The sequence below is a fragment of the Acanthopagrus latus genome, chromosome 18 (assembly GCF_904848185.1).
Source record: "Acanthopagrus latus isolate v.2019 chromosome 18, fAcaLat1.1, whole genome shotgun sequence".
Taxonomy (NCBI): Eukaryota; Metazoa; Chordata; class Actinopteri; order Spariformes; family Sparidae; genus Acanthopagrus; species Acanthopagrus latus.
The window spans coordinates 6,883,838-6,896,011 of NC_051056.1; the positions used below are offsets into that span (position 1 = coordinate 6,883,838).

The 12,174-nt window shown below is 39.3% G+C and overlaps 1 protein-coding gene across 4 annotated transcripts in view; it reads right to left on the reverse strand.

Annotated features, from left to right (window-relative positions):
* Positions 1–12,174, reverse strand: part of csnk1a1 (casein kinase 1, alpha 1) — a 44,649-nt gene that overhangs the window by 16,978 nt on the left and 15,497 nt on the right. For 3 of the 4 annotated variants that reach the window (XM_037076269.1, XM_037076267.1, XM_037076268.1), the window contains exon 5: positions 2,338–2,421. The exons of the other annotated variant lie outside the window; for it this stretch is intronic. In XM_037076269.1, the coding sequence (XP_036932164.1) occupies positions 2,338–2,421 (84 nt within the window). The remainder of the gene's footprint in view (positions 1–2,337; positions 2,422–12,174) is intronic. 4 annotated transcript variants of the gene reach the window in all.

Genomic DNA, 12,174 nt, shown 5'->3' on the forward strand with positions numbered 1-12,174 from the left:
ACACACTCATGCAATACACAATTTGTGTAAGGTTTAGCATATTTGACTTCTTACAAAATTAAGGTTTCTTTTATTAGAAAATGTCAGTGTGACAAGACAAAACATGGGAAATAATGACGTAAAGATGACTAGGTACTTAACCCTAGAGACCAACGCTGACATACAGTGACAAGTGACAAGCTTGTCAAGCTTACATTCACACCTACGAACAATTCAGAGTGACCAATTAACCTCACTTGTGTAAACTTTGGACTGTGAGAGGAAGCTGTGTGCTTTGTCAATATAACGATTCTGACAGAACAAGAAACAGCTACAAATACTAAAATATGGATGCTTCACACACATCTTCAGCATGACAGCCCAGAGGATCCCTACAATCAGCTTAGTTTTAAGGTGGGCACCAGAGGATGTTAGACTTTCAAAGTCTCGTTCTGTGAGCACAAAAATGCCATGGCCATCATGCCTGAAGGGGCAAATATGTGTGATGCATTTCACATAACTAGCTAATAAAAAGTGGAATATGAATAAACCATTTCCCAAAATTTCACTAAACTCAATTTACCTTCTATAGCCACATGAAACTAAAAGTTTCATCCTGGTCCACATAGATCTAACTGGGTGCTCACTTAAGTGTAATCAAATGCAGGAGCAAGGGAGATTTCTTCAGAGGGACTTGTCATTATGCATCTTTGCCTCAGACATACGACTTCTTGTTGCCATTAAACATTTGGCGACTACTGTACCAGTAATATTTCAACCAGGGTCTGAGAGACAGCAAGCACAAATAGTAGCAGCAGCCAGTCAGTGGCAAATGCCCCAAACAGCCATGTCAGGTTACTGGCAGCCACAGTCACTATTTAAGGTGGCCCTCCCTGCAGAGTTTTGAAGTCATTCCTGCAAGCACTCACTTCACAGGGAGGAAACCCCACAGCCCCTTCTGCTCCAGGAGTGTGGCATGCGATTGCTGCACTCTGTGGCTAGTTTTCACTACACACAGGGCTCTGGCTGCAACTCCTCAATGTGCTGTCAACACCTAGATTACGAGACGGATCAACCACCTGTAGATAGTCCCATTCTCCACTTCTGTTCCTGAATTATGGAATTGAATACTGGCCAGGAAGATGTTTCAATATAAATAAAATCTAAAGACTTATGTCACATGGTATGAAGTTTTGAGAGTTACTGCCAAAATTTGTTTTGTAAGGTCACAGTAACCTTGACCTTTGATCACCAAAATCTTATCAGTTCATCCCTTGCGCCACAGTGTTTTCCAGAGTCCAGTAAATAAACTAGGCGTACTACAGTTTCATAGTAAACCATAAATATTTTCACTTCTCATAAAAGTAATCCCCCGGACTTGACAATGTACACTCAAATTACAACAACTTCGTCTTTATGGCAAAACGCGGCAGTTCAATTATGCTACACTTTTGAAATGCTTTTAAAACACATAGTGACATTTTGGCCAGTTGAGCTGCTTCATACTGTCGCGCCAAACGGCTAGAGCCCACATATTGCTGCTTGCGATTTGAGGTATAGATTTTAATTTTTTATTTTTTTTCCTTCTTTCCTTTTTTCTTTTTTTATTGCTCAGCACTGTCTTCAACCACACCCACAAGGAATACGGGCCCCTGGATACCAGTGTCAGTCGTATTCCATCAAGACAGCCATGGCAGACTTGTTTGCTTGTGTTTGAGAATTGTTTGTTTAGCAACTTTTATTAAGCACCGATTTACTCTGATCCAGAGTAGAACTTTCATCTTTACAAAGAATATGAAATTGTGGTTTTATATTGTCTAAGAATAAAATTGGTATTATAATTAGTTCTATATACATTGTTAACAATACCATAATTCAAGAGAATCTCCGTCTTTTCTTTTGGACTGGAATAATACTACTTTTGGATTTTTGAGCATGACTGCTTGTTCAATACGGTCTTAGCTTTGAGATCAGGTTTGATTTTGGTTTATGTGAACTACTACTTAAGTAATTGAATTCCACTTGATGGTTTTATTACCCTCAGACCAAACATCACATGAAAGAGCCATGAATTGCTTTTAATTACATATGCAAATTTTAGCCATTATTAGGGGGGCTGGGAGTTGGTGTTAAAACAAATATGGACAATAGCTACTGCCATCAAAACACCTAAGGAATGTTTGTTTAACCCTCCCACTGTGATGAAGTGTACACGGAGCGAAGGAGCATATACATTGGGTATTATGAGTGCAAGATGGGTGCTACTGGTCTAATTTATTTTTAACAAGTGTAGCAAGGTATAATTGCAAAGCAACAACTGCTGTTGTGAGGCAGCTGGTGTTGTGGTAAAGGTCACACCTGGTTTAATCCTGAGAAAGATGGGTCCTGAGAAGAGCTAACAGCCAAGCTTCTTTTCCTCTTCCCCACTGACGAGTCTAAACACTAGGGCAGACAGTAGAGGGGCAGGGGTCAAAATCACACAGCCTCTAATCCACCTTCAGTCACAGTTAGCATGAGTACAACAGGCACTTCTAGTTGCACTCACATGGATTACTCCCTTTGATAAAACTAACAGTGTCCTGTATGGGGAAGAAAGGCACCTAGTTCTGTACATCCAAGGCTTGACTTACACAGGCAAAAAAATGTCTAATTTAAATGGTACAGATGTGATCATTCTGGCTATCATTCTAGAAGAAACCACATGAATGTGATTGCCTTCTGTCAGGACAACCATTTGCAGATCAACCTTGTACAACAAGAATCCATAAGTGTCGCTGGAGATGTGGAGATATTGAAACTTCAATATCATGTCTGACAGCGACAGTAAAGGCCAGTGCAGACAGGCAACACCATGGTTCAGTGGAGACCATGGGGAGAGGGGAGATTTTAGCAGCCGATGATAAGAGCCCACACTTGACCATCCTCCACCAACAAAACAAAAAATGCTTTTAAATACATCTACTACCAAAGAAAGCTTTAACAGGCCTCTGAAGATTGACTTCCTTAAGTTGATATCTAAGCCATGTTGTTCATATGCCACTACTAAAAAGAATACTACTTGAGATTTCCAGTACAGGAAAATGGTAAATCAGGACTAAATCAAACAGAATTACTGGGTAAAGTCTGTACTAGAGTTTGGTTAGTATTTGAGAGAAGTACAAGCCAGCTGCAAATTGCTGAACTGTCACACTACCAAACATCTGTATCATTTTAAGTCTTCTGCTGATGTACAGTAACCATACAAATCGTTGTCTCATCTGCCACTGGATGGACTGTCTTGTGGCTTTTCTTGTGGTGTCTCAATAGTATTTTGGAAACTAACAAACAAATGTACACACAGTCATGTACTGTGTTAAAACTACAACTACTTGTAATTACACAGGCTACATCATATGCTCCAGAACAATGTTACAAGAACAGCAGTAGTATCTTTCAAGCGAGAGCCCACAAGAAAATATAGGATCTAGCCTTGCTTTAATGCCCGATTCCAGAAATATGTTTGCAAGTGATGTTGATAACTGCCAAGTAAAAAAGAAGATCCTCAAATATGAAACATTAACCCCTTTCTAACTGCCTTTTCAAGGCGGGAATAGTCTTCCATTATTCCACTTCACTGTCCCTGTAACAGTTAAAAGAGAAGAAGAATGGGGGACACATTCCACCTCTGATCCGCCAGCAGATGCAGGAAAGAAGCTGCAACAGAGCAACATCAGCCCCTGTGTAAAAGTGTAAGCCAGCAGAATGGGGCAGGGTTGTGATGATTTGATGGTGTTCACAGACAGACAGCTAAACAGATCCGCTCACTGGATATGGCTCAAAATAAGAAAAATGTCCCAGGCTTCCATCCAAAAAGCAACATTACCGGACCAAACAACAATAATGTGGCAGCAGGTAGTGTCTTCGGCAACTTAAGGGGAAAAATGCTGAATTGACACATAGAAACATCAGGCTGTTAAATTGTCTGTTCTACCAGCAGCGAGAGCTGCAGCTCCTGCTTTTGAATGGTGGCGATTAAGTGACGTGGTTTTGGGAAAAAAAACTTAACCTCATGTTTTCGTAGCTTCCCACTATTGTGTCACTGTAGTTATCATGTTTGGCAACTTCTGTAGTAGAGCTGGGCGATATGGCCTAAAAATTGAACCTGATTTTTTCCGCACCAAATTCGATTTATGATTTTACTCGATTTTTTTCCTTCTCTAAAATAAACTTCAAATGACAAAGAAAATTATTAAAAGCATTACATATATTCTAATGATTTTATTTCAAACAAACTCGCCCTGCCAATGCAAACAGTGCACCTCTGAACTCACTTGAAAATTAAATAAAAGTGCATCCTTTTGAAAAGAATGTGTCCTATTTTGATAAAATGCTTTTGTAAACATAAATTTAACATATCAGATTGCTTGCTATATAAAAACAGATCAGTTTCCATATTGGTATTGATGAAGTGTTATCATAACTTTCATTAAATGCAAAAGGTGCCTTTTGTTTACAAAAAAGTATTTTAGATCCCTGAGGATATGTAAACTAAATTAAACATCTGCATGCATTGAATGGTAAACATCACATGTTGGTAGCTGAACAGGACATGAGGTGTGTGCTTGATGTCTTTAACACATTTTTGACCAGGAAGACGAGCCTGTCTACTTCTAGCTTGAGACATCATGCCCCGTTGCGGCTTTGTAGCACAAACCTGGGGTTGAATATTTTCGGCATGTGGATGAACCACCGGCTTTTCTGCTGTTTATGCAGGCACCATATCTTTAGCAATATGTAACATGACTGCATCCGTAAAAGCTGTCCACCGGGATCCTTTCTTGTCATACAGGACACAATGATTAAATGATTCCACTAATCCTGGCTGTTTTATAGCTGGTGTTTGTGGGCTGCCGGGTCCTGTCCATCTTGTAGTGAACAACAAATATTCCACTGTGATACAGGCGTCTGTTCGAGATGTTGAAATAAATGGGACAGTCCGCTACCTTTACTTGCAACAGCCTTTAAACAAAATTTGCAGTGGACCAATTTTATTTATTTTTTTTAAATCGTCCTAAACCACAAACTAGAATCAATTGATTTTACCGATTCATCACCCAGCCCTATTATGTAGAAATGGAAATAAAATTACCCTATCAATTGACCATATCTATCGAGTCTATGGCGAAATTTCCCTTGGAAAAAAACACTGCTCTCTTGGAGAGAGGGGCAGACAGGGCCTGCTATTGTCTAATGATTATGTTTTGTAAATTTCGGGCAAAAAACATATCTTTGTCACTTTCCACGGGGCATGGTGGGTCAAGATCCACGATCCATCGGATATGGATACAACAGCATCAATATGATTACAAACAATTTGACATTTTAAGATTTCTTGTGGATAACAAAGATCTCAACGTTGTGATGTGTACCACACAGTGACACCAAAGTTGCTTGGTTCAGTGTGGAAAAATAAAGGTGGTGTAGGAGCGAGTCTTTGTTGCATCACTAATGTGGAATTTGCATGAAAAGGGCTACTAACTAATGTATTAACACCTGTTTTGCAAATCAATCAATCACTTGCCAGAGGAGTACCTGAAACAAACAATGTTCAGGTTTTGGGGGAAGAGTGAGTAAATCTAAATCCTTTATACATTGTGGTGCTTTAATAGTTATTATGAAATATACACAAAAACAAGTTTGTCGTGCTGGAACAATTCAGGGTTTACCCGCTTGCTTTACATAAACCTGAGAACATGTCAGTGCTTTGAAGTAAATTGTATCATGAAAACCTGAGCACATTTCAATTCATCATCAAATATGCATGTTCGTCAAGGAGAGCAACTGATCAGCATGCGCAGGTAAGTACACTTCTCGGAGAGTTGATTAGCACCAGTGTGAGTCTTGTACAGTATGCGCCTTTGTTTAGAGCAACTAGGAGTGCATTTGCCACTCATTGTCTATAAAATGGGCAATGATTGTCATATGGGACTCTGAAGTCCATAGCCATCACAGGAGAGCACAAATATCGCTGTAGACTTAAGTGCATACCCCATCCTTCCTCTCACCTCATCGTTAAAAGCTGGTATAGCTTTATCTGTGAAATATTTTGTTTTCAGTATTTCATACTTTGGTAGAATTGTTCTTAACATTTGACAAAAATCTTCATTTACAGCCACACTATACAAGTGGAGGTCCTCGCAACTAAAGCCACTGATTGACTTGGTAATACTGGCAGCCATTTGGGACAAGTAAGGAAGTCTTTTACCAGACAGAGTTTGCATATAATGTAGTCTATCCATTTTCTTTGTCCTAGAACATGTGGCTGAGACATCTTTTACTTTGTTCACACTGTTGTCTGCCATTATCCTACTGTAAACCTCCTGTTGTTCGGCCAGTTAACTCTACTTTAAGTTTTCCTTGTCCATGTGATAAATGCCACCACGAGGAGCGCCACTGCAAGGACATATTAAGTAACGAAGCTGAGAAGTCAAATTGTCAGGGAAGTTTCTTCTATAACTCCTTATTTTTTCAAATTAAAATATCGACTTTCGTCTGAAAGGTCATCAATCTATTCTTGGTGTTAGAAATCAAGGCATTTCCATGTGGGAAATTGTCAAGAAACTCAAGATCTCATTAAATATGTGCCCCATTTCTTTCACAGCACAAACTGGCTCTAACGAGAAGAGAAAGAAGTGGGAGGCTGTGGTGGACAACTTCACAAGATGACAAGTTCATCATTACATCAGCCTCTAGTTTTAGAAAACACACGCCTCATAGGTCCTTTAACTGGCAGCTTCATGAAATGGTACAGTAAAACAGCATTTTCAATGTCGGCAGTGAAGAGGCGACTCCTGGGTGTTGGCCTTCTTGGCAGAGTAGCAAAGAAAAAGCCAAATCTGAACCTGGCCAATAAAAAGAAAAGATTAAGATAGGCAAAGGAGCGCAGACATTGGACAGAAGAAGAGTGGGAAAAAGTGTTATGAACAAAGTCATTTAAGTTTGAGATCTTTGGATCAGATGGAGCATTTGTGAAATACAGAACAAATGAAAAGATACTTGAGTTCCACAGGCCATCTTTCAAGCATAGTGGAGCAACTGTGATGGCCTAGGGGTGCTTTGGTGGCAGTGAAGTGGGGTTAGTGGGGTTGAATAAGAAAGGTTACAACTTAGTTTTGCATTACTCTGCCCTATGCTGTGGATGGTGCTTTATTGGAGCCAGTTTCATCCTACAACAGGATAATGACACACAGCACATTTCCAAACAATGCAAGAGACCCACTGACTAACTTTTTGACTCACTGACCAAGTCAACTGGTAGATGGAAAAAACCTACTAATCAAGCATACATTTTACCAGCCAAAATGATAAATAGCTTATGTGTGTGATATAGGACCATTTAATTGAGATAATAAAAGATGTTGACTATAGTGTGGCCAGACAGTCGAATTACAGGCAGTTGTGCTGAATCATTAATCCCAATTACTCTGTTTGGACCAAACCACAGTTTTGATAAGTTATACCCAACTAAAGCAAACCATTGTGAAACAGGGTTAACAGAACTAATGCTATCCAATACACCAATGACTCGCACTTGGTAAAAACCGTTTCAATAAAAACTGTTTACACAAAGACTTATAAAATGTGTTCCTCTCTGGTCTCCTGCAGTGACATGAGTTGAGCATAACTCTTCCACAATAGCTTAAATATTCATTTAATAAATAGCATGTTGCTTAAACATTGTAGACGTTGTATTCTCTTCATCTCAACAGCTGTCAGTTAAAATAGGGGCTGGTTAAAATGTATCTTAAAACTTAGTGGCTGGTTGATTTTGGAATACACAAGCTGTAGTGGCAAGTGGACAAAAAAGTTAATTTCAAAACACTGCTAGGGGCCCTGACACCACCAATCAGTCTATTGAAAAAACAATAGCTTACTGACCAAAGGCTTTGTGTTGTTTCGGGTCAATTCTCAACAGTTTAAACTGAACACACTGCAAAGTGGTTGCCAAAATACTTTGACAAACATTAAGACTTTGTGTATACATTGGCTTGTGGGTATGTACAAAAAAAGAAAAAGAAAAGGAAATAATCAAAATATTCAATAAGAACTCATTCAATACATTCAGCTAGACAGTTGTAAAGACAGATATGCCATATTCATCATTTAAAAAACACTCTTTACATTGATTTTGGAATTAAATAATCCTGACAAAGATGTCAATTAAAACAATTTCATCACATAGTATTTCCTTTCAATAAATAAATGTTTCTAACAAATATTCCAGACTGTAGTGGCAGGGTTTAGAAATTGGTTGCAGAGAGGCTGTCACATAAAGTCAATAAACAGGAAATATCAGTGGAGGTTGGGCTGTGTCTCACACCTGTTGGGCTGCAGAATGTACAGTGTAACATGCATCCCACGTTTTAATTTAACCAAACGTTGCCTGTCTGCAAGGGCTCAAATTGTCGGGAACAGACTATTCCATTTTAATTTCCATTTCAATTTTCAGGCGACTTGATAATACATACATGACTGGATATAAACAAATGACAAAATTGCATATTTTTTATTGCATGGCTAGCTAGAGAACCAGCATCAATGTCCAGCATGCAGAATCAGTTCTTTAGCAAGACTACAGTACTGCGTTACACCATCCCCCAACCAACCACCACAACTATCATTACAATGAAGGCAGAATTGTATAACTTAAGGAAATGTACAGCATGTGGGGCCTTTATCTGATCATTTTGGATATTCCCTCCTTCCTAAAAGCTGAAGCAAATGTGGGAGATAAGATTTTGATATTTTTTTTGGAATATTTTTGTGGTATTGATACAGGACAAGATGGATCATAAATCAATTAAATAGAGTAGAAAACAAAAATTAATCAACTGACAATAATACAAATTGATGAAATATATCAATATTGTAATATTCATTTCAGGAGGACACTTGTGAATCCATCCCTGGGGGTTATAAATAATTTGATGTCATGTCAAACCAAGTTCTTTACTTCTACCAAATCTTGGGGCAGGGCAACTGTGGAGGTCAAACAATTGTCCACCAATTGGAAAGTTGGTAATTCGATCCTGCTCAAGCTGCATGTGCAAGTGTACTTGGACAAGACACTTCGGTCCTACTTTGGCAACATAAAGTTCTGTATCTCAGATATTAGGTTTGCCATAAAGATCAGGCTGTTAAACATGCGTGAAGAGCACCTGATGCACAACACATGGGAGGCCATCTGCTGAAACTGGAAATGAGACAGATGAGGTGCACATTAGGAAAGAGGTGTAAATCACCAGTTCTATGACCAGTTTGTTAAATCTTTGTCAATGATGTGATACTGGCCAATAGTACAAATGGCATTTTCCATCCCAACTGCGCTAACTGCTAGAGGGTGTGCCTTTAACTGATGTCAGCGATCAAAGCGGCTCTGTGTCCATCGCTCAACTCTGTATGCTAGAAATGGAGATGGAAAGGCAAATAAGCGCAGCTTGGTTTGACTTTTTGCAGCCATAACAGTTGGTGGAAAAAATACCAAAAGTCTGTCTCAATAATATTTTGATTCAGATGGGTTAGGGTTAATTGTCTCATATCAATCCCATGTACAATATCAGACAAAAATCACCTGCCTGTTTAACGCAGTCAGTTATAGAAGAAGTTTTTTCCATTCTTCAGAGAGAACTAGTGGTGAGTTTTAAGTTTCTCTTAAAAGTAGAATGCAACCATCAGTCCATCAGTCTCAAGTGCTTAAGTATTTAATGTTGCTTTGCAGCAGTCAGCTGCTCTGAGATGGCTCTCATTGGTCATCATCCAAATGTTACATTGTAAATATGAAAGCATGTTTCATATAATCGGAGGCCCAACCAAGCAGTTAAAGAAGCTCACGACTGGATCTGCTTACCCCTCACATAACCACATAATCTGTGCTTAACCACATGTTTTAAATGGCCACAAAACTTTTTTTTCTTTACATTCAATTACATTACTTTGTTTCACACAAAAAAAGGTTTTGAAGGTATTGAAAAACTCTCCTAAATAGGCAAGCCATGTCAATTAACACACTTGCCAATAAACAAAAATAAAAATGGAGAGGTCTCCATCTCATAACGTTAGGAACTAACACTTTATTATTAGAGCATATAAAAAGAGGCCTCCATCTTGTAACTTAGAAATGTAAGTTCTAGTTTGCAATAAAAAAGCTACTGAGGCTTCACATACAGCCAGGTCACTAAAACACCAGTGAGTAAAGCACAAATCACAATCAGCCACAATATCTAAAACCACTGACAATTCAAGTGATTAACATTAGAACATCATCAGCACACCATCTGTACTTTAAATCTCCTTTAAGCCCATTGGGTGCCAGCAGATACACATAGCATTTTTCCCACCAGCATTTTGTCAGCGCCAAGTCAAACTGAGTCATGTCGATTTGCTTTTCCATCACCAATTTTTGATGGACCTGGCCTGGAGAAGGGCAGGGCCGAACCTGCCTTGCCTCTAAGTGGGCTGCACTGACTCCTTGCAAAAACAGCTAACCAGTACCACACACCTGCCTCCCTCTCAAACAAGTCGTGTTGCAAATCAATACTCAACTCACGTTTGTGCAATTTCCCAGTAATGCTGATTTCATGATGAAAGCCTTTCAATGACCATATATACCAATACCACTATACTAAGAGGGTATATGTGAAGGATGGCAAGCGACGGTCAAAACTGGACTTGGTTTTACCTCACTTTGCACTGCACTGGTGACTAAACTGTATGGCTTCGGGAACATTTCATCTTTCAGACAACTGAAAAAGTAGCGCCAGCAAATTTCAATGAGGCAATATGTAAAATCTTTGCCAAAATCAAAATCTTTGCCATCACAATGAAATGAGGAAACAACAAATTCAAGGATTCACCTATCAAGCTACCATGCAGCTATCTTGGGGAATCTGAAGAAGAAGAAGCAGACCTCTAACTATTGACAAAGTTGTATTACTGATCCAAATATATAGATGTCACACCCAATATAAAACTTTTCAGCCTGCATTCAAATTCATCAACATGGGTTTACGAACACTTAATGACAGTTAACATGGCATTGCAGTCGTTGCTTGTGAGATGATTTAAATGTTTTCATTAATAGAAATATACTGAAACGAGAAGTAATAAAAAATTTAGCCCGTATCATTTTTTTAAATGACTTAACAGATGTAGCCCAATTTCAGCTCAATTAAACTGCCAATACAGGGCTGCGCTATGAGATAGGGCATCAATCAGAAAATGGTGGAGAGTGTGGGAGAAAACCCTTGCTATTAAAAGAGTTCTGGATGAACGGCGACATCGACATCTAATTTAAAGCGGGCAGGGCATTGGCTGAACTAAATCTGTGTGAAGAATGTCTGTGAATGTGCTGTCTAATGGGAACTATGTTACTGAATCATCAGCTGGACCTGTCCAGGACTACCTGACTGAAGTTGTTTTGAAACAATTAACTTTGGACATTAAGCAAAAGATGTGCAATGTTCTGGAGAAGTACAGACCAGGTGTCCGTTTTGGCTGCTAGCGGGACCCAACATTCAGGGGGAAAGAGGTGGACACAGGGGAGACAAAATAAACAGAGAGGGAAGGTTCATGGCACAAGCAGGGCGCACCCAAAGCAGCAAAAAAAACTTTTGGAGATCGGCTTAAGTCACCTCCGCAGCTCCATCTAAGAGAGCTTCAGCCAATATCGAACTCACGCTACATGCAGGAGGGGCCCATAGACGGAAACCCACTCGAACTTGCCTGGTGGCGCGATAATCAGGGAAGATTTGCTTTGTTTTCAAAAGTTGCCCAAAAGTACATGTGTGCATAACTGCGTGGACCTGCACCACCTGTGCACCTGTGATGTTGCAAACTTTGACCATGAAGGTCAACTCATCATTGGCTTATCTTGAATGGAAAGAAAAGGTTGGAATTTGGACTTGGACGGGAGATAGAGTCATGGTTAGATGACCTAGAATAATTTCATTATTGAATCAAGCCTGATGAATGTGTTCCACTCATTCCATCACAGAAAACTGAGTGCTGTAGAAGTCAGTGGAACGGAAAACCTTCATGACATACATGTTCAAGTGAATGTAAACTTTTGACCATGACTGTATACCTAGATAGGCGGCCCAAGTATAGCATATATGAAAAAAACTGCACTATATATTGTACAGTATTGGTTTAAGATTA